This window comes from Anopheles marshallii, chromosome 2 (genome assembly GCF_943734725.1).
Source record: "Anopheles marshallii chromosome 2, idAnoMarsDA_429_01, whole genome shotgun sequence".
NCBI classification, from domain to species: Eukaryota; Metazoa; Arthropoda; class Insecta; order Diptera; family Culicidae; genus Anopheles; species Anopheles marshallii.
In genome coordinates, this window is record NC_071326.1 from 49,286,964 (window position 1) to 49,309,683 (window position 22,720).

At 42.2% G+C, this 22,720-nt stretch overlaps 4 protein-coding genes across 4 annotated transcripts; 2 read left to right on the top strand and 2 right to left on the bottom strand.

Annotated features, from left to right (window-relative positions):
• Positions 1 to 2,009: 2,009 nt before the first annotated feature.
• Positions 2,010 to 6,063, bottom strand: LOC128709809 (aminopeptidase N-like). Its single transcript, XM_053804828.1, has 10 exons — positions 5,144 to 6,063; positions 4,901 to 5,059; positions 4,453 to 4,832; positions 4,049 to 4,388; positions 3,580 to 3,980; positions 3,060 to 3,340; positions 2,794 to 2,993; positions 2,404 to 2,715; positions 2,239 to 2,320; positions 2,010 to 2,153 (listed from the first exon to the last, which is right to left on the bottom strand). Exons 1-10 carry the CDS (start codon positions 6,061 to 6,063, stop codon positions 2,019 to 2,021), a joined length of 3,210 nt encoding a protein of 1,069 aa, XP_053660803.1. The 3' UTR covers positions 2,010 to 2,018.
• Positions 6,064 to 15,792: 9,729 nt separating this feature from the next.
• LOC128709822 (UDP-N-acetylglucosamine transferase subunit ALG13 homolog) lies at positions 15,793 to 16,308 on the top strand. Its single transcript, XM_053804841.1, has one exon. It carries the CDS (start codon positions 15,793 to 15,795, stop codon positions 16,306 to 16,308), a length of 516 nt encoding a protein of 171 aa, XP_053660816.1.
• Positions 16,309 to 16,839: 531 nt separating this feature from the next.
• LOC128709821 (methionine aminopeptidase 1) lies at positions 16,840 to 18,165 on the top strand. Its single transcript, XM_053804840.1, has 4 exons — positions 16,840 to 17,005; positions 17,077 to 17,662; positions 17,730 to 17,869; positions 17,933 to 18,165. Exons 1-4 carry the CDS (start codon positions 16,840 to 16,842, stop codon positions 18,163 to 18,165), a joined length of 1,125 nt encoding a protein of 374 aa, XP_053660815.1.
• A 150-nt stretch (positions 18,166 to 18,315) lies between these two features.
• Positions 18,316 to 18,804, bottom strand: LOC128709823 (zinc finger protein 593 homolog). The gene has a single exon (XM_053804842.1). The coding sequence runs from the start codon at positions 18,802 to 18,804 to the stop codon at positions 18,316 to 18,318; it is 489 nt and encodes a 162-aa protein (XP_053660817.1).
• Between the last annotated feature and the right edge of the window lie 3,916 nt (positions 18,805 to 22,720).

The window sequence follows — 22,720 nt, forward strand, 5'->3', positions numbered from 1 at the left end:
CTTACTTACTTACTTACTTACTTACTTACTTACTTACTTACTTACTTACTTACTTACTTACTTACTTACTTACTTACTTACTTACTTACTTACTTACTGCTGTCTTCTGTCATCGCACAGAGAACCTAAAAAATATCCATTTTTTCTATGTATTGCTATGTGATCAACCCTTTTGTAAACTCTCTCCCTCCCTTTTGGTACTTTTATTCTGTTGCATCATTCGATTTGGAAATCGTTCAGACTTCATAGATATTCGTAGAACAACACATGATTTCGCTAAGCATGTTATTTCTTTTTGTACATTCTACGTTTTTTTTTGGCTTGCACCCCTTACATCAACAACTGGCTTCCTGTATTGACAATTTCATAAATACAGTTTCTGTTTATTTTCCTGTCCTACAACATTTTCCTTCTGAAGCAATCAGCAAGCAAATGTAGCAGTGTAGGCCAAACATTATTCATGGAAGCATTTTGTTTTACGAAATTATTTTATAGCAGCAATCAAATTGAGTAGTAAACTGCAATGAAGTTGCATATTATTATTGTGAAACTATTTATTTTCCATCAAGAATGCTCATAAAAACCTTTCACCCCGTCATTTCCATTTCTGCTTGCGTTATAATCGTCCATTCCTAATAAAATTTAATATTTAATCTTTTTTTCGTTAAAACGGCCGGATATTCAGTCCATATAACGGGGGATCGTTCCGGATGGGATTTTCTCCCGGTCCTGTCGTGTGGGACCAGCGTCGCTACAAAATATATCTCCAATACGTGCATTTGACTAATACAATTGTTTAGTTCATATTAGGTTTTTCGTCTTTGTTTTTCTTACAAATTAGTCTTATGCGATAATTTAAGTGTTGTGAAATTCTCAGATCGTTACCGATTTTTTGGTGTTCACACGATACTCGATAGTACCGGTCTAGTATTGCATCCGGACCAGTCCCCCGTTCGCAGGATTGATCATCCACCTACGGCTAAATAAAGTCAAATAAAACAAAATGGCCTAGACCTCTTGAGGTTGTTGTGCCGCTAAGAAAGGAAGAAGATTTCGGAAAAAACACAAAATGTGTTTCATTTCAGCATTTTTTTTTCCTTCTCCACGACATCACATCAACGACAACATCAGTTCAAATGTTTGTCAAATTCCAGCACGACGAACAAAATAAATAGATGCAGCCTTTTTTAAATTATAAACTAAACTTTTTTTCAGTATGAAAACCATCTATCGCAGTTATATATGATTTCAAAACAATCTGAAGTCCAAATTAAAAGATATGAGCTTTACAATATGAGAAATACAAACTCCCATACAAAATTAATGGGTTACACGAGCGGTTGTCAATTTGTATGCAATAGTATCTGCATCTTTCAGAAGATCCAAGGTAATAATTGAAACCAACGGTTGCTTGGGCCACTCTTGGACGTGAGCGTTGCCCAGATGTGTTTGATATGTGATGCCTTGGCGGTGTTGTTCAACGTATCCATCGAAATGATCATGTGACTTTCCACCTGTAACTTTTATCGAAACTTACAAACCTCGTACCGGGCGCTTTTCATCCACTGCTTTTTTCCAGGTTTCTAGTTCACTTTTACCATTGCCATTACACATATCCTTGGGGGTAGTAAGTAGCGTTGAAATACATTAAATTACAATAGCACGATAATTAAAAAAAATGATGATCAAAAAATTAACAAATTATATCAATGCTGTACCACTATTTGCTGATTTGATGTAAGACGTTTTTTAATATCATTTTGACTTACATGTAATGCCAATGTTACATGCAAGTATTCCTTCCACCCAAGCAATCACTGGAATTATTTCTTTTTACTAATCCACTAACCGTGCAACAGTTCCAAGAAAACAGTTATAGACGATATCGTTTCATTTTATTTTATCTTAAGTACGATTATTAAAACTGCTTGCCACTAATTGAGTTACTAGCTTTCTCACTAGCGCGTTTGCTGACGCTGTTCAATCGAGTTTGGTAATGGGACCAAAGGGATGGTATTTTAAAATTCATTCAACCAATTAACAATCGGCTGCGCGTTGCGGTTTAACCAAGCGATGTTCGACTCCGTCCATTCGATTGCTTGCTGTATTGTACGACCGCTGTCTTTTAAATGAATTTCGGCAAACTCCTTCAGCTGCAGAAGTGAACAAGGGTGAGGATACAAAGCGAATGTCGTTAATTAAGCGATGAAAAATAATAGAGCAATATTATGTGCTTACTTCCAACAGCTCCGACTCGGTATTGAACCGCTTGGTACAATATTTTAGAATTATGTTCAAATTCGACATCGAAGCACCGAAGCTGTAATAAGAAATCATAATTAAAAGAGCTAGATAACGAATCTAGTCCAGTGGGCTTCCTTCGGACCGAATGCCAATACTTACTAGCTCTTCATTTTCGCCCAGTTGTTACGCATGTAATCAAACGCAATGGGCTGACCGATGACGTTATCTGCCACGGATATAAACACTCGGAATGCGTCTTGCTTGCGGATACCATACTCGTCCGACATTGCGTTTTCTAGGTAGCGCGTTAAAATCCACGGGACGCGGGAACATCCCATCGCAGACAAGAGAATTTCCTTCTCGCTGGCAACCGTGGCCTTCTGGAATCGATCCCACGCAAAGTCCCATTCCTTTTCATCACCGTACTTGATGGCTGTACAGTACACGGTGCTCTTCAGATTGGGCGAAATTCTATCGGTAAACGGAAGGTGGTAGACACTGTGGTTAATAACAAGTACACTTTGTACTCTGCGAAGGGTTAATACGCACGGGTTGTTTATATCGGGATTAGGTTGCTGCATCCATTCGTAGTACTTGCGAAAGCAGTGGTTTACGCAATCATTGTGTCCTAGATGACAAACCGCTTTAAGCACACTGATGCGCTTGTACACGGTCAACAGCGGGCTGTCTCGATGATCGTCGAACCCAACCTCCCGGAAGATGTTTTCCAATAGATCCATGGAGTATTTCTGAATGAAGCAAAAAAAAAGTTCCATATTTCATTGTCTTCCTCCATGATCAGCTCATATACATACCTTAAAAAGTCCATAATGACGGGTGCGTATGAGCATTGAGTCGATGTAGTTGAGCGCGGCAATAGCCGCCTTCCATGGCACATAATCCGTCTCGTGCACAAGGTACCGCGTCACATTGAGGGCTACGACATAATCTAGATAGCCAGCACGGGCTAAATTAAGCGCATCGTCTATCAACTGAGCCCGGTTTGAAGCGGCAATCGTTTTGAACTTGCTCCTATCCTGCAGATGCTTAACGATCAACTGCCAATTGCGTTCATCATAGTTCACCCGATAGTAACCTGCGCAATGATGCATATTGTTTAATTCGTCTCCACATTATTCAAATCATTATTATTTTATTTTAATATTACGGCAAATGACATAAATATAAAATAGAAAAGACGCGCAACAAACCACGTAACGAGGAAAAAGACAAGAGGTAATGAAGTTCTGGCAAACAACACCGGATTGTGGTTTTGAGAGGAGCATTTTGGCCGTGTGTAGCATGTAATGTTTGCTGATGCCGGACTATCCTTACCAGTTTGTTGCACATTAACGATCATCCAATCGTGACTGGGTATGTCATGATTATTGATCACCAAAGCCTCCTCCGCCTTCATCCAGATGGCTGGTTTCGTCTGGCGGAAGTTACTGTCCCCGAGTGTAGTGTAAGTGATTGGTATCCACCACAGATACCGTTCACTCTGGTGGGCAGAATCGAAACCATTGGATCCATTTCCGAACGCGAATCGTTCTTGTCGAAATTCTATACTATCCGATTCGTAGTTTCGATGTACAAACACCACTGGGAATCCGGTCTGTAACGTCCACGTATCCATGATCTCCTTCACCGATGTATGATCATCGAAAATTCCACCACGCCGTGCTTCATTGGTAAGATATTCCCAAAGGTCATCTTGGCTGGCGCTCTGATATTTTCTACAATTGAGCAGAAAGTGTAACATTTTCGTAATCCTTAGACTAAGCGCACGCCTCGCGATACTTACTTGTCGTTTAAATAGTTAGTGAGCCCCCGTTTGAACACCTCCGTTGTGAGAAAATGGTCCATCATGCGAATAATTGTGGCGCCTTTGCCGTACGATATTTTGTCAAATATTTCGTGGATCTCTTCTGGGTTGTGCACTTCCACCGAAATCTGATGCGATGAAGAGAGGGCATCGAGCGAAAATACGTTGTGCAGTTCATTTACCACAAACTGTTCCATAGACTTCCAGGCCGGTTCCACTGCGTCCACCCCGAGATATTCCATGTAGCTGGCGAATCCCTCGTTTAACCACAAATCTGTCCACCAGGAAGGTGTGACCAAATTGCCGAACCACTGATGTGCTAAGATGGGCGCAAGAAAGCTTTGTTTTATTTCCCAAACCCGGCATCGTTCTATTACTCTTACCTAGCTCGTGGGCAACTACAGTAATGACGTGTTGCTTGTTGCTGATGGCTGAAACATTTTCCTCATACAACATGGCCGTCTCGCGATACGTGATCAAACCCCAGTTTTCCATCGCACCCGCACTAAAGTCCGGTAGCGCGATCATGTCCACCTTCGGCAGTGGGTAATCGATGTGGAAAAAGTCCTCCAGGAATTTTAGCAGCTTCGGTCCCACGCTCAGCGCGTAACGGGCCGAACTGATCGCATCCGCCCGAGCCCAGACGGCAAAGTTGCCCGCGGTGAGGTTCTGATAGTCGCATACGACAAACGCCACTAAATACGTGGACATCGGAACGGACTGCTGGTAAACGTCCCAAACGTAGCCTTGCAGTTCTGGCTCACTGAAAATGTGTTGATCGTTCGTTACACGAAAAGTGGACAAGTACGCAATGTCGCAAGTATAATTTACCCAGCTTCATACGAACGCAACCGTGGCATGTTGGAGAGCGATATCATGTCCTTGGTTCGTGCGATACTGATATTAAATCGTGCCTTTAACGCTGGTTCATCGAAGCACGGAAAAGCTCGTCGTGCATCCGTAGGTTGAAACTGTGTCGTAGCGATCCATCTGCAAAATGCATGATCAGATATGGAGTATGCAACAGTTTACAAACATACTGCCTGGCGTATACAATCAAATTCACTAACATACCTTGTTTCATTGTTTGCGGTGTAAGAACTTCGATAGAAACCTTGCAGGTAATCGTTGAGGATACCTTCGTACTTTATCCGGACCATGTACTGATCACCCCGTCGTAGCGGTGTCTTCAATACAAGCACGTAAAACTGCTTGCTGGTAACGGTTATGTTGTGGTCGATTTCAACAATTTCCGGCCATACAATCCCCGGAGGAGTAGGATCGTTACCTAGTTCGGACTCATCCCCTTCTTGTGTGCCCTTTTCAGCTCCATTTCGTCCAACACGTTCCACGCTGGCACTGTGAACTGTTAACGCGGCCACATGCAGTGTCACGTTGTTACAATCCTCAAGCACGTTGACTAGAATTTCCACCGCTCCGAAGAAGGTAAAATTGTCCTCCACCAGCCACGGTACCAGCCGAATGTCGTAAGCAACAGGTTCGATCGATCGTGGCAACCGTAAATCCTCCCTAACCGATGATGCAACAGTCTCCGTGCGTGGCGTTACATCGGCACCTGTTGCACCATTGTCCTGGTTGGTCGACTTGGATCGGTTGGCGTCATTTTCTCCGGCTGTAACGGTCTCGGATTCTTGACTGGATGTCGCCTCGGTGACCGTTTTTTGCGTCGAAGTTAATTTGGTATCAGCTGGAACGGCTTGTTCTGCCACGGACGCGTGCTGTTGGTGATGAGGTGCTGTCGAATGTTGATGCTCGCAGATTGTTGTATGTTGCAGGGAAGACGCATGATGTTCCTCGCACGATGCAAAGTGATAGATAAGCAGTCCGGAACCAAGCAGTAGACAGCAGAAAATGGCTACCGTTGCCAGCAGGGTCATGCGCGTAATTAGGTAGCCCCGGTTACCCTCCACCGTGGTACCGTCCACTTCCATCCCCAGGGATTCTCTAATTTGCATTTTGCTATTGTTGTTCATGGTGTTCCCTGCGGTTGTCGAATCGTCGTTTCGTTGATGAATCGTAACTTCGTCGCTTTACGATCGACTCTAGGAGTACTTGGAGACTCTTGGTCAAAATGGATCGTTTGTTTCACTCCCTGTGTCAGACGACTCAGCCTTTCGCCGACTATCTGCCAAAGAACAATTGTAAAGCAGGCGCGCAACAATGAACGGGATGAGCGGTCTTTATTAATCTGGATTGTATCAATTTGAATCGATTAAAATTAACAGCGGAAATATGGAACCGTTTCGTTATGCTGAACCCCAGAGCAGCTGCTATGTTATTTTGTGAACTGGTACGCTGCTGCCAAGAACAGATATTAGTGATAAACGGATATGTTAATGATACAGTTCACTGGGTTTTTTTGTTATATATTGCCTTTCAAAATTTATCTTCTCATCTCTACCTCCACGTGACGGGGTTTGCTTAAAATTGATCTCTTATTCAAACAATATATAATTTCTAAGCGGTAATTAAACAAAATTTCAAACAAAAAACTAACCGATGAGGCGTGCAAAAAGGAATTAAAGGAATATGTAATATGCTTATCTTCCTTCTTCTGTTTAAACTCGGCTGAAGTTACAACATTTTAATACTTGTCATTAATCTTCCTTACAATAATTCATTCTTAGATACCTTCAGTTTATAAGCAAATCAAATAAAGCATACGATATGTTCCAAAGATATCCCTGAACAGATTATAAAAGGACTCTGAAAGCAGGAAATTGCATCGTTCCAAGTACGCTTCGTTGCGATCTTTCCATTTTATGTTCGTGTTTTCCCCCTTTTCATGTTCAGCCTCGATATTTCACCACAATATGACCGCATATTCCAACCCATGCCGAGCATACGGTTCAGCATGCGCATGAAAAGATACATAATCCGATCAGTTTGTTCCACCACCGAATCGGTAATTTCTGTGTCACATAACTTTTTTTGTACAATTTTTGTACTTTCAAGCAAACTTTTCCCCCGATAGGGTACAAGCCGTTTATTAAATTGTGTTCCATGTCACATCTTGCAACCAGAGGACAGACCTGACCTCATGTTGACTTCGGGGGAAGATATAGATTCGCAACAAATCACCCCATGCGATTAACACTTGCTTCCCATATGGCAACCGTTAGCAGATTTCGCTTCATTCTCGTTTTCGTTAAGGTGTCTACCTATTTTGCCATATAGTTTTTTTAGTGTTAAAAAATGCAACACAGATTCTTCCCATAGTTTAAACAAGGGGTCTCCTAACTTTCGAGCCCGCGAGCCGCATTAGTTGACACTAAGATAGCGTCGGGGCCACTTACACATTACAGGGGTTTACATTAGATCAGATATGGCGAATCCAACTTACCGAGTCGCACTATTTGTCTGTGACATTTTATTTGACATAAACACAAAGATAGATATTAAAAAACAACATAATTTACTGAACCGCAAAAGCCGGATATGGAATTGCGTGCACAACTTAGTGAATGCCAAATCAGTCAGCCTTTTTACGTACAAGCGGATTCAAGCGTTGAACTACAAAGTGACGTTGGAAATGAATGACAAGTAGTCATCATAATTGAACATAATTCTTAATGGATATTTTGCATATCGTTTGTTTAAATTTTCTTATATTAATTTTGTATCTCATATCTCAACTCTTTAATCCAACAGGTACGTAAACAGCCCCGGCCGGATTCACTGGCATTTACTAAATTGTGCCCGTGACTCCATATCCAGCTTTTGCGATTCAGTAAAATGTTTTGTGTCGTAATATTCTATCTGTCACAAGCCTAAAGTTAGGTAATTCGCTATACACGACATTTGTAAACCCTGTATCTGGCGGGTAATTTACAGAGATATTGCGTTCGAGATCATTTTTTTGCACAATTTCTAGTATTAAATGTTACTAACTATTACAATAGTTAATATTTGAACAGTTTAAAAATATTGCAACCTTCCAAAATTAGACAATTTCATTAAAATGGTAACATTAGCAAAAGCGTCGCGGGCCACACTGAAGACTCTCGTAGTCCCGCAGGCCGTAGTCTTGAGACCCCTGGTTTAAACTAAAGAAAGGAAGCCAAAAATCGAATCTTAAATAGCATCCACCTGTTATTAAAAACCTTCGGTAACTAAAGCACACTCTACAAACCAAATTCATCTACTTTAAATGCAGCTAGCTCATCATATGGAGCATGAAATCATTATTGTTTTTCACACCAGGGCTGATAATTTGCACAAGCCTCGGTTCATCGATCATGTCCGCGATAGACGTCGGTCGGGGTTCACATTCATCTCCAAAAAATATAGCACACATATTTTTAATCACACATCTGCCTTTGAACTGTTACTGACGGAACGATCATCGCAACCCAGAGCCATCATCATTTGGCCACGAACGGAGTTGAACCGTGAAGGTTTGATAACGTACTCCGTTGTCACGTCTTGAACGGAAGAAAACGAGCATCATATCATGACAGAATCCAGTGCATGAGGACATTCGTTCCCCCAACGACATGAATGGAAGGGATTCAGGGATGTGTTTTCTTTTTTTTTCTTCCTGTGCATCGAAAGTGCTGCCGCACACTTTACCCCAAACCCCCGGTACAGTATACGGGCGATGCAATGCAGCACTCTATCATCTGCCACGGTGGGGATACGAACGAAATCCTACACCGGATCTATACCGATTTGGCCACCCGCACATCCAAAACTCGGGAACGGGATTTTGCACCATCGCTTGCAACTGTTCCATAGATTGGTCGCTGTGTGCAAACCTTCCGAGTGAGGTTCGATTACTGACGCAGGGTCACTTGCCTGCCATCGTAAAATATTTCCCAGATTAAATTACCAGCCTGCGTTCCGCTCTTCGGCTGTCATCCGGTTGCGGAAGGCTTTGGCAGAGATTGAGAAAGCTGATTGTGTGGCAAACGGTACCATCCCGCCCTAGGAAGCACTTTAGAAGATGTAGCAGTTACTTATGAAAGAATCAACACACATCCAAGCTGCTGACGATGTGGTGAAAATGACGAAGACCAATAATGGTAATTTAGAAAAGATTCATTTGAAACAACGCTCTTTGTTATATGCTGGTTGGTTTGCTGGGAGGGCTACCGACCAAAAAAGTTCGTATAGATATCGTATCGTACACGAGTTCGGGGAAGATAGCTCCCGTACTGAAGCAATTGAGCATATTGGGAACGAAACAATTAGCCAGCATAATTACTGGGCCAGCATAGCCTATTCCTTTGAGACTTTTAATGCAAAAGAATGAAACAGATGCACCATCCGTTCCAACTCAACAGGAAGCTACAATTTTAAACTCACCCCCACAAAACCTCACCGGATGTGGTGGTATTTCGTGAAATTTGTCTCTGTTCATACCTTTGAACAGATGCAAGCTTATCCTACGTCACGTTTTGTTCCATTTTCCTGTGCATAGTAGTTTGGCTTCCTGACTGTTAGCTCTTATGTTTAAAGCATTTAATTTTTAAACGCGCCACTCGCCATCGTTTGTTCACTGTCCTTTAAATAGGTTGACAAATCTGCCTGCCGGATGGTTCTACTCTCATTTTCTTTAATATTCAGTCACGATTTTGTATGTCCCCGAGCTCCAGTCGTACGGTGGACGGTAAACGGTGTGATAGTCAAGATTTTATGCTTGATTCGAAAGTCATTTCCCGCGCGACCTACAGCAGTAGGTTTCGGCAACGCAATTGTTATGCCAGGCTCGTCCCAAAAACTCACTCTCGCTCCAACGGGATGTATTACCATTACAAAACCGGGCGAAGCGGGCTTACCATGCCGGTTGAGGTTGATTCCCGTCAGGAGTTGACGTGCGCTATGTGTGCCCAGTACGGTTAACTCTGTCCCTTAAAGGGTCCCAATTGATGATGATGACGACGGACGTTACGGATATACATAACGCGTGGAAAGGAGGAGCAAACTCATAACTTCGTCGGCAACTGTCGCCATTAGCAATTGGTCCGAAAAGGGAAACAACACAATAGCTAAACAGATACCGTGGCGCTTCCTACAAGGCGTCTTACGGATGTATCGTGTTGGGGTTCTTCTGTTTCTCACTCTTTATCACTTTGTATACCTCCAGTTTAAATCTCTGCCCTATCCATACTGTCAGCTTGGTAGGTCGATGGCAAAGTCATTGACCGCAGAACGACCATGCATCAGAAATTTTGCCGTCTCCAAGCCTAAGACATGAAGGCGTTAGAACGGCGTATGGGCTGAACATTGTCACACGCATTCGACAATTAATCCAATCCCATCTCAATCTGATTCGTTAGCTCTCCCGCATACCAATGAACTTGTTTGGACCACTGGCCCAAGAACGTACATTGGGCATGTAACATGAGTTTCAATCGATGGGATTGGGGGTTGATTGAAACGTGTTATTGGCTCTATTAAAAGATCCAAAGATGTTCTTATTTTAAGATGATAATGTTTTGTAATCGAACCTTAAACCTTTTGTAACCTTTTTGTGTGAATACACCTTAAAAGAACACTCTGTGTTTGGTATTAGATTTCTGAAAATTGATAACTACATCTCATCTAACCGTACGCATGAATGCAATAATTGTATGCATATAGACCCTAAGTTGAGTTGCAAAATCTAAATTACGCTCTGTGATGATCAGCTAGACAGGAGCTAGATTGAAAATGGTTGCTGACCTACAAAAAATGATTCGATTGCCAGTGGGGAATTGTTCCTCAAATTTATTATATTACACAATATGCATACCGCAAGCTTTGTCCCTTAAATATCAACACATCTAATTAGTAATAATGTACTTAAATGCCTACTTTGGAAAGCTGTCGTCCTTCTAACTACTTTATATTGTCCTTTTTATTTATATGTCCTTTATATTGAACAGTTGCTTAAAAATATATACGGCCCGGCCGTTCTTCAGATAAATAAAATAAAAGTTGCTTAAAAATGAACTACTTCCCTGACTCCTGGAACTAAAAAAAATTACTTATAGCTAACTCAAAGAAAAACCTTGAAAACCTTACTAATTACAGACCGATTAGTACCTTAAGCTGCTTGGAAAAAACTTCGAGAAAATTATAACCAAACATCTTCATACCGCCATTCCAATTCGGTTTCCAAACCAATCTCGCCACTACCCATCAATAAAATCGACTTATAAACGCTATAAAAAAACAACGTCACATAAAAAAATATATTATTACCATTTTAAAATTGCCAAAATTAAACTTACGTTACAAAACTCTCGTGTACAAAGCATTAATACGGCCAATACTCTTGCATGTTTCACCTATCTGGGGTGACAGTGCAGTATCGCATATACAAATGATACAAGTGTTCCAAAACAACTTCCTAAAATGAATAATGAATCCTCCCCCATGTTTAGCACAACAATTATCCATAAGAAGGCACAAATCGATATGGTATTAGAACACATTCAAGTAACCCAAACGAAATATAAATATGAACGGTGTAAAGAGCATCCTACGAAACCTTTTATAAAAATTAAAAAATAACGACTTTCGTTAAATGCCTAGTATAAGATTAGTGGTTTAAAGTAGATTAGTTATCATTTCCTTTTCTATGGTATATAATTTTTTCCTTCTTTCGATAATCTATTTAATCGATAAATTAATAAAAATTAAAAAAAAACTTATCTTTGTTAATGGGTTTTTTAAAATAATTTTTCCACAATACAATTTCAATTCAAATTTAAAACTACATTCAAAATGCCCCAAGCTAGCAAAATTCTAAATTAACGAGCTAAGGAAATATCCGGCACCGATTCAAAACCAATTCTGTTACTAACAATACCCACATTATATCTAATAAATACAAATTAATGAATTAATGAATTAATAAATATATATCAACTCATATCGATATCGTGTCAATATCACATGCAACAAAGCACGAGTCACAGTAAAAGAATGCTACTATTACGCAGATAACTTTCTCCACGATTAACAACATATGGAACAAACGACTAATGTGAAAGTCTTAGAAAGAAAAGCAATTATCTTATCCAATCAAGGCGTCTGCTAGAAGAAGAATACCGTACCATCGATTCACCATCGGAAACACATTATCCTAGCGATTATTGGATTAATCCCGAACACCCTCAGCATCATCACACACTACTCAGTGTTATCAGATGTCAGACGATACCTAAAAGTGTCATCTTGAAAGTTCCACTTCCATACTTCTACCACCACTTATCCAGCTAGTTAGTGTTTGTGTGACGATTTTCATAGCGCGCAATCCAATAAAATATTCATCGTATTTGAAACTTTCAGCTGTACGTATACAGAAAACAAAACTAATACGGTGCCATCGCTCGTAACCCGTGTGTTTGTGTATGTAGGTTGTTACCGGCGACCTTGCCACGCCAAGAGTGCCGCTCCATAATGCAGTTTCACACTTTGAACGCTGGAAAAGAACATCCATTCGGGAAGGATTCCGTCTCTTGCTTGCGATTCATCACGTATCCCCTTGACGATGGCGGTGACGCTGATCGTTTGTGCAACCATGCCATATGGCGTGTGGGCCAAAGTAACGTACAAACATAATTGATTTAGCAAATCAGGTTCGTGAAGAGTGAATTGCAACTAGCTTTGCGTGAGCATCGACCCCTTGCCATTGCCCATTCCAATACAGATAAACCTAGGATGCATGGGATCCGTCTCGCATACGCCTAGAGGTACGGTTCAATAATCTTGGGCCGCTAGAGGATGGGATTGAACGGTCGAAGGCGCAAACCAGACAAACGGTAGATGACGCTAGCTGAACCTAACTTGATGTTTTCTCCCACTTTGTTATTTGCTCTCCTGCCCAAGTTCCACAACATAACTGCTGCTGGCCCCTTATTACCAGCACATCGCAGTAGAATCGGGGAGAAATTTAAGATCGCAGATTGGCACTTGAATTGATTCAAGGTCAGCAGCGAGCGAAACCGCTTTTGTCTTATGGGATTTATTCGTTAGCATACACTGGCGTGTACTCCGTCATACGATCGTATACAGAGCTGCGGGCATAATTCGACTCACCGGTCCAAAGAGGGTTAGCAGTGGACCGACCGCCGTTCTTTACGTTGCTTTCGTTGCAAACACCTACTGGCACAAGCAAACGGACCCAATCCGTTTACTCACACTTCATCTGTAAACAAGTGGATGGAAGGGATCACGAATTTACGCACCACGAGAGGGAAATCGGCACCATTTAATTAGCCGGGTATTGATTGTTTGTTACAAATTTGACCACACTGTCACACGATGCACAATGCGCATTTTCGTGCAATATAAAGCCCCAAATGCAACCCGGAAAACGATGCGCAATTGATCGATGGACTGTTACGAGCCGTTTATCGAATTTATTACACCGTTTGATAGGGCCTATCACCATCTGCGTTCGTTCAACCGTGGATTTGGGCTGCGGCAGTCGGTGCCAAGGTGAGGTGTGTAACGTGCTATATCTGGCATGAAGTCGCTAATTGACGAACAAGTCACCATCGATCTATCCATCATCCAATCCATCATGGATTACATTTTTCTCCGTTGCCCTGTTGGTATACAACCAGGCCCGTACAAACGATGGCTAAGGGAATGATCCACTTAAAATTAATAAGCTGATGCCTAGGATGAAACTGTCGTTTCTGCCCTCAACACCGGCAGTTGTTCATTTTATTTTATTTTTCTGTTAGCTAAACCTTATCAAACGAAATGCACAATGTAAATACTTACCTTTAGCGTAGTAAATTAAATCTTGGCAATTGTTTTAACTAGGCGTTTTTTTTCAAACAAGCATACACTTGAATAATAGATGATATTGGAGGCATTAACGATGGGATGAACATTCCCACAAATCGCACATTTTAACTCTGCTCGGTGCACACCTCGAAGCCCGGTTTTTACAAGTTAACAGTTTGTCTACGCTATGCAGCAAGTCGAACACGTTCTCACTGGGGCCATAACAAATTATTTCAACATGTCACGATGAAACTGCCGAGGATTAACGCGAAACACAAAAAACGTCTGATACGGTGCCATTAGTTTTCTTCAAACCGCGGTACCGTGATGCTGTTAAGGTGGATGTTTTACTTTTTTTTTTTGCTTTGTGTTGTGCGTTTGCACGTGCTATTTTCGGCCTCAAATTGATTCACTTTATTTTGTACAACTCTTTGATTGGTTTCGGCGCGGTGCTAAGTTTAAACAAACAAAACAATGCGCGCCTCTCCACTATGCTTAAAGTTCAATAGGTGTTCTAACGACCGCGATTACCAACCGTGGTAATGTTTTACGCACACCACGTTTTGTCCGCTGCTGTTGTTTATGCGAGCGAGCCCTACGCTCCGTTGGCAGGAGCAGCTCGTACGAACTGATCGGTATGAATGCCAGCACGCAACTAATTCTGTTCTCACTTCGCCCTCTGTACCAGAGATTCACAACACAAGCAATCGACACGATGGGCGAGAAGTTCCTTCAATTTGAAATATGTGCATCATAAATTATTAATGCCATTAAACAAATTCTTGGTAGTAACAACACGTTTGTTATGAAGAAATAGAATATATTGTGGCGGTCTTGTATATTGCATTGTTTAATTGTAAAATGATACTTTGATGAAGATAAAACATACATACAAGTATAAAACATCGTACAAATGCCCGGAATGCGTTGCTGAACTACCAAATTCAAGGTGTTTGCTCTATAGTGAATTATCTAAATAATATTTACACAATTGCTGTCGATCATCTACTATTAGTAAACCAAGCAGAATCTGTATGTTCGTTCTCCAACAAGCAAGATAATCGAATCTAGAGGTTCTTCAGTTTACAGTTCCGTAAAACAGTACTTGCTATCCAACTACGAATGGAAAGAAAAGAACTAATGACAATTAAATAATGCTACAATCGTTCAGTCATTTGGGTACTAATAAAATAGAGTTAGTTCTTCGACTTAACAAGAGGCATGACATATTATTTTTACAATTACAATTACAAATTGTGATTGGACGGCCAACCACGTTGTTCCACCCTGTTTGAATTGTCTTGTGGACTCGTTGCGGATTTACTGGTAAACGATAACGGAAATTTTACAAATTTTACCTTTTTAAGTTCTTCTGGTTGTTGTTTGATTGCCAAATGGTATACTTTGTGCAATGTGTTCTTTTATTTTAAGAACTGAAACACGTAAAAGAAATCGCGCCTGAAATTTAGATCACATTTCCGTTACCACCGCACAAAAGATAACAGGCATATAAATACTAGAACATATGAATCAACTCGAATGCAGTAAATTAAATTTGAATCGTCAACTGGAGTATAATGAAGTTCTTCATGATGTGGAGGTTTTTGTTTTATTGCTTGATGTTTTTAAATTTTTCCGAAAATTTAAATTTTTTGATTTTGGATCAATTATTTTTCCCCACTGTGCATTGCCGATTGGACAAATTTAAACACTCGTGGTGAGTTACTATGAAAATCTTAAAAAAAAACTTGTTATTTTCTACATTCAATTATCGCACTTCCTAAAGACGTAATTGCAATCAATTTACATTTTAGGTATTTCTTTAACGATGTCCGTACGGCGACCTTAGTGCTCTGTCAAACCACGCAAACACCATTTGTTTACGTTCTTTACGCAATTGATAAGGATTTTGTTCTGTAAACTCGGATACGTCGTAATCGATCGAGTAAAATAATCAATTTTCTGAAGCAAATATGATGAAAAAGCTCTACAAGAACGTGTTTGTCACAGTGGGCACGACCGAGTTCCAGGATTTAGTGCGAGTCGTATCATCTGTCGCCGTTTTGCAGCAGTTATCGGTTTTGGGTTGCGAAACGCTCACAATACAGTTTGGAAAAGGAGAAGAGCTCAACGTGGAACACATTCAAAAGCTAACTAGCATCCGATTGTCTGCGTACGGACTCAAGAGCAGTATCGGTGAAGATGTAAGCCGAGCAGATCTGGTGATCAGTCATGCCGGTGCCGGAAGTTGTATAGAAGTGTTGGAGGCGGGAAAACCGTTGATTGTCGTCGTGAACGAAACGCTGATGAACAACCATCAAACTGAGCTGGCCGAACGTCTAAGTAAGGATAAGAATCTCTTCTACTGTTCACCGGATACGTTGCTGCAGACGTTGGCGGCGTCCGACCTTAAACAGCTAGAGAAACTCGCCCCCGGTGCGTTAGATAGTTTCGTGAATCATTTGGATACATTCATGGGATTCAGATAGTTTATACCATCGCATTGTACTGTTAATTGCATAGAAATCATGGGTCTAAATATAATTCAGATTGCGCGTATTGTGATTGATTATTTGAAATGATATTAATACACTTTTGGAAACCTGTTAACCGTTTCTCTACCTCTTTGTATATAAAGTACTAAGTATTATCGAAATAAGAAGAAAGAAAACTTATCAATTGAAATCTCGGTAGATAAAAAAACACCTACGCGCGAATCATGCGGGTCTGCTGGCGCTAGGGAGTTCGGAACGACCAAAATGCGCGTTCGCGTTTGACGTTTACCTTGTCAAACCGACTAAAAAAGGAAAAGAAAGGGAACAGAGGAAAATAAAGGCAAATCAAGCGAATTCTTGTTCTTTTAAGGTCTAGTCGGTTATTTTTCCTTCAGTACAAGTTAGGTAATTGTGGTGCTGTGTTTTGCTTGCGTTTAACGTCAGTTCCCAGTGCCGGTTTTTTAGTTTTGCCATACCCGCTCCTGATATCGTTGCAACAGTTTACCGTGCCTAAAAGATAGCAAAATGAGTGAATTGGCGAAGCATCTCTGTGGAACGGACGACTGCAAGAAGTCCGCTACACTGCAGTGCCCGGTGTGCCTGAAGATGGGCATCCAAGGATCTTACTTTTGCAGCCAAGATTGTTTCAAAGGCTCATGGAAGGAGCACAAAATCATTCATCTCCTTGCTAGTAAGTGTTTTGGTCCATAGCCCTCGGGAAGGATGTTACTTACTCTCACCCATTTCATTTTTTGTTCGCAGAGGGAAAGGAATCGAATGCATACAATCCGTGGCCTTACTATACGTTCACCGGTAAGTTGAGACCGTTCGAACAATCACCGCGTCGGCCAGTACCGGCGTCCATCCCAAGGCCGGACTATGCCGATCACAAAGAAGGTCGATCCAAGTCGGAAGAGGCACTGCGGGGGAATAACACGATTAAGATATTGGATGATGAAGAAATAGAGGGTATGCGCGTTGCCTGCAGACTCGGACGCGAGGTTTTGGACGAAGCTGCACGCGTTTGTGGAGTGGGTGTAACGACGGACGAAATCGATCGAGCCGTACATGAGGCATGCATCGAGCGAGAATGCTACCCAAGTCCGATGAACTACTACAACTTCCCGAAGTCTTGCTGTACTTCGGTCAATGAGGTGATTTGCCACGGCATCCCAGATCTGCGTCCGCTGGAAGATGGCGATCTTTGCAATGTGGATGTAACGGTGTACCATCGTGGTTTTCACGGCGATTTGAACGAAACGTTTTTTGTCGGTAATGTAAAGGAGCAGCACAAGAAATTGGTACAAGTTACCTATGAAGCGTTGATGAAGGCGATTGCTATCGTGAAGTATGTTTGAAAACAATTCACATTTCGGAATTTATAACAGTAACGTGTTATATATGACTTTTTTCAGACCTGGAGAACGATATCGTGAAATCGGAAATGTAATACAGAAGCATGTGCATGCCCATGGATACAGTGTTGTCAAGAGTTACTGTGGTCATGGTATTCACAGATTGTTCCATACTGCCCCGAATGTACCTCATTATGCCAGTAAGCTTAGCGGATCATCTGTTCAGCTGTTATGAAGTACTTAAACAAGCTGCTGTATTTCAGAAAATTCTGCGGTCGGTGTCATGAAAGCTGGCCATTGTTTCACGATTGAGCCCATGATTTCGGAGGGTACGTGGCGAGATGTATCCTGGCCAGACGACTGGACTGCGGTTACTGCCGATGGCATGTTTTCCGCTCAGTTCGAGCAAACACTGCTCGTCACAGAGACAGGTTGCGATATTCTAACGAAGCGAAGGAATGAGACCGGTAATCCGCATTTCATGGATCACATGTAAAAACAAAAACGCATGCGGATGGACGGGATTATCGCGATTTCCTTAAACATAAAAACTAACGACCTCACGTGTTTTGGGGTCAATAGTGCACACCCCATGTTACTTTCGAAATAAATTGCAACGTTTCTCCATTTACTTAGGCCAGTATATTCAAAGTTTTTCCAGCACCTCCTTGTAGTTGGTTATCTTTTTGGCCTTCGATAACTCTTGCTTTGCCGGTTTCTCATCTTCCATCACCGTGTCGACCTTGATTCGTTTTCCCGCTTCCACATCCGCCAGACAGGGCTGTGTTTCCATCTTGCGCTTCTGGGGTTGTACGAAGCTACCTTGTCCCGCGGCCCGTAACGAATCCTCTATGGTGTATGGTTCAATTTCCAAAGCCTTCAAACGACGTTTGTGCACTTTCGTACGAAAGTGTGCTTGGAGTGCCTGATCGTTGATGTAGTACGTAGCACAGTGTATGCAGTAAAACTGTCCGAATCCCGGCTTGTCCAGGTCGATCTCTTGTTGCAACAGCTTTTCCGGCTCAGTCTTCAAATCTGTATCTATTTCATCCAAATCCTTTCGCCGGTTCCTCAGACGCCACCGCCGCCGTAGATGTGTGTCTCCACTGTGCATTTTCTTTCTTGCGTACGGCATTTCGAAGCTCGTTATGTGCTGTAGCGTAGTTTCGTAATTTCACACCTTATTTGCTTATCCTGCTTTTCGCGAAAACGAAAACAAATCACCGATTTTATTTTGATTTTGCCTCGTGGTGTTTATGACACTGACAGTCAAACGTCAATCGCGCACGATACGTGTGCCCATGCAGCACAACAGGCTTTTTCGTTCCTCGATTGAAACGATCGTTTATCCATCCTGATGACGCGCTGAAAAACAAAAATGGTTAATCCATTTTCTGCACAACCTGGCCAATACGACGCAGAAATTCAATCCACTGAGGTATGTAAAATCAATCATAAATTTCCCCGAAAAATTAAAGTTGAATTATTTGTAATCCATACTCTAACTCTTAATCTATCCTATCCTTTCCTAGACCGAATTCACACACACGGACTTAACGCAATCCTTTCCTCATTTCAAAAAAGTTATGCCAATGTGTTTTGAAGACAGTCGTGTGTCAGCTTGGTCACCTGTTGCAGGTCCAAAACCGTACAAAAAGACAAACATCGGTTGTAATTGTTTGAAATTACTTTGGATCTTTTACTTCTTTTTTATATTCTTTTTCAGTATCACTCATCTCTTACCATTTCCATGTTAAATGTGAAATAATAGTATGGAAATGCTAGTAAAACAAATAATTGTTCATATCTTGAGCAAGATGTTGCTAACAGCGTGAAGGACACTGTTTTTTTCCCAGCATCCATTCGTTCGGATGGCTTCGGGTGCGTCTCGTTTTTCCCACGGAGCAGTTCCGAAGCGCGCACGAAGCGAAAGGTTGTCCGGTTTTGGTCCGGATTATCGTCCGGACAGCAGGATTGTCCGGCCCATCGAGGGGGTGTTAAAGCAACGAAGAAGAGGCCGTGCGGATATCTGGCTCTCAATGTCTCGCGACAGTGGTGATGGAAGCGGTATCGCCAAACGGCTGCGGTTTTTTCTTCTTCTGAGTAGGTTGGGAGATGTTTGTCCTCCTATGGTCACATCCCATAATCAGAGGTTTGACTCCCTAGAAAGAGAAGACAGATGTGTCCATTTCTCTGACAGTTTGTTTTTGTTTATTGTTGTTTAAAGTGCCCGGTTTGTTTCTTAATCCGTTGTGTGAGGATCCAAATTCCTGTTTGTGAACGGCTGCGTTTCCAGCCCAGTAAAAGTGCTTATAAAATGATACAAAAACATAGTTTAATCAATTTTAAAATTGTGGTTTTGTGCTACAAAATTTTGCACGATTTGACACCAAGTGACACCAACACAAAATGTTGGCAATGATGGATATCAGATTAAGCAAGTTTTTAAATTAAATATACAATATAATAATTGTAATATTATTATGCATTTCACTCGTAAAAAAATATCTAACGTTTGCGACAGCCAATTTGGATTGGATTATGCAATGCACTGGAAATTGTTATCAATGAATAACAAAAAAATGTTCGAGCTTTGACAAGCAGTAGGACAGCTCAAACTGAACCACTGGAACTACACCAATTTTAAACCGATATCCTAGGTTAATCTAGAATAATCCTAGAACAATTCACACGCGTGTTCATTTCAGCGGGAAAAACAGTTTCAGAAGAGCGAGAAGGTACAAGAAACGATACAATGTGCGAAAGGGATAGGTATAATAAGTTAGCAAGAGCCGCTCAGAATGTGTAGTTAGCCGGCGTGAAACGCAGTGAAGCTGGTAGTTGCGGGGTAAAAATTGTTCCTTGGGAACCCGGTGGCTGTTTCGAATCTTTCGCCGTCGTCGTCCTAGCCATTCGCAGCAGAACGAACCACGTCCTCGTACCGCGTACACCGTCGCACCGTCCAACAAAGCGACAAAGAGTGTTTTCCTTGATTTTCGTTTAATTATTGGCCTGTTTTTCCCCATTTTCTTCCACTTCTTTTCTGCGAGGGGTAATTACAAACAACACCATGAGCTAATTGTGTGAAACGTGTGTGCATCGTGCAATAAAATACGAAACAACATACAATATATAACTGATAGCCAACAGCCAGATTTCGCCAACAACAGTCTCCCGTCCCGACGGACAGCTTCTACAGACTTTCCTGTCTGTCTGTCTGGCTGTCTGATGCTGGGGATGCTACATTCTTATCAGTGCGCATATCATCAGTGGCCGTCGTGCGTAAGGGAACGCGAACGCTCGCTGTGGCGCTGTGTATGGCGCGTAAGTGAAGAAGAACTAGTGCAAGAACAACACGGATGAGGTCGGCGCGGAACGCGAAGCAGCAAACGGTAGTGAGAAAGTGCGAGGAGGAATGTGTTGGCCGTGGTACGTGAGTCGAATGGCGCCGGGAAGAGGATTCCGTCAGCGGGGCAGCAATGTTTGTCTTTTCATGAAGGCTTTTTCTTGCGCTGCTACTGCTGCCGTTGTTAGTGTTATTGCTGTGCTGTTAATTGGTTCTTCGCTGAATGCGAACTGCGCGGGATGCACCCACGGACCACTACCGTTTATCCATCTATCATTCGGATGATGGTACTCTCATTAAGACACCGGTTGTATATTAGCGCTGTTCGATTGATGTTGTTGGCTTTTTTCGGCGGTACGCGTGTCAACACAATTGTTTCACTGCCACAACGATCCGTTACGCGGGGATATCCTTTTTTTTTTGTTAAGCGTTACCCACATAGCGTCGTTGAACGTGCTGTGAAACGCGAAATGACAGGAAAATTTGATTACCTTAATGATAAACGCAGCACACAAACAATCACGCAAACGCTGTTTTCCCTCCCATACGAATGGTCGGTCACCTGCATCTCTTGATCACCCTGCTGCACACACAAACGCCACTCATCAATCAAAGCAAGTGCTTCGCGGGCGTGTTTGTGTGAATGTGTGCGGATTCACGTCCTCCTCCATTTTCACATCCCTGCCTGCTTTATTGTTGTTGATGATGGGCTCGTGAAACAATTCTCCTCCCCTTTTCCCAGGGATGTGCGCGCCCTCCCCTTCCGCAAGAGCCAACGCAAAGGTCGTTTTGGACGGACACAGCCAAGCGATTGCGTTTTGTTTATACATTACACGGGCCGCAGTGCTGGTGTGTTTGTCGATACGGGTTGCTCTCCCGTATTTGATGGACAGCAAAGGACGGTTGTTGATGCATGCGAGAGTGACGGGTGCGAAAGTCGATTTCGGAGTGAACCAATAAAGAACATTATCAGAACAGGCTCGCTGTGAGGGAAATTTGAATCGCAGAAAAGGAGGCCAGCGCTGGTTACAGCAACGACAGTAAATGGCATTCGCATCACCGACCAACACGTGTGGAAAATCGCCGAAAGATACGAAACACAAATTGTCGCGACAAATCGTTCGAATGTTGTGAAGAAGCGTACACAAATCCCAAATCCTTCATCTTTCCTTCAAACACCCGTTTTGCCACCATCAATTCTTCGGTTTCATCAACGTTTCACCCCAACCCAGCTGAAGTTTCGACGAACACCGAGTTCACCGTTGATGCCTGTCTATCTATCGGCGCATCGCTACCTCGAAGGATTCCATGCTCATCAAAATGTTTACACGCTTTCCGAGAACCTGTTATATTGCTGATGGATTCTGTTCGCCTACCTACGAGACAGTGGAAGCAAGTTTGTTGTTCAACAAAATACAAAGTCATTACACACACACGCACACAGGCGCGCGGGCTCACGACCGTCCCTTCGGAAGGATCCGTCCGCAGAAACAGAGCATCTTGCCAGAAGGGTTTTTGGGGCCAAAAACGTTTGATTGGACGATTGCGCGAAACACTCGTGGGTTTAACCCAAACCGTCTGGGTACCGTCGTGTTTTTTTCCCTTTCTTTATGTTACCAACGACCTATTCAAACCAGCAGCAGGCAACCAAAACAACCCGAAAGGGATCTCTGACCCTTAAACGTCGTGGTTTCCGGTGGTGTGT

Excerpts from the sequence above, each read along its gene's own strand:
- LOC128709809 (XM_053804828.1), bottom strand. The coding sequence starts at position 6,063 with ATGAACAACAATAGCAAAATGCAAATTAGAGAATCCCTGGGGATGGAA. Across the intron at positions 3,341-3,579 it reads CGTTAATGTGCAACAAACTG|GTTACTATCGGGTGAACTAT; the intron begins GTAAGGATAGTC and ends ATCATTGCGCAG. Across the intron at positions 2,321-2,403 it reads TGGGCGAAAATGAAGAGCTA|CTTCGGTGCTTCGATGTCGA; the intron begins GTAAGTATTGGC and ends TTCTTATTACAG.
- LOC128709822 (XM_053804841.1), top strand. The coding sequence starts at position 15,793 with ATGATGAAAAAGCTCTACAAGAACGTGTTTGTCACAGTGGGCACGACC.
- LOC128709821 (XM_053804840.1), top strand. The coding sequence starts at position 16,840 with ATGAGTGAATTGGCGAAGCATCTCTGTGGAACGGACGACTGCAAGAAG. Across the intron at positions 17,663-17,729 it reads AAGGCGATTGCTATCGTGAA|ACCTGGAGAACGATATCGTG; the intron begins GTATGTTTGAAA and ends GACTTTTTTCAG. Across the intron at positions 17,870-17,932 it reads GAATGTACCTCATTATGCCA|AAAATTCTGCGGTCGGTGTC; the intron begins GTAAGCTTAGCG and ends GCTGTATTTCAG.
- LOC128709823 (XM_053804842.1), bottom strand. The coding sequence starts at position 18,804 with ATGCCGTACGCAAGAAAGAAAATGCACAGTGGAGACACACATCTACGG.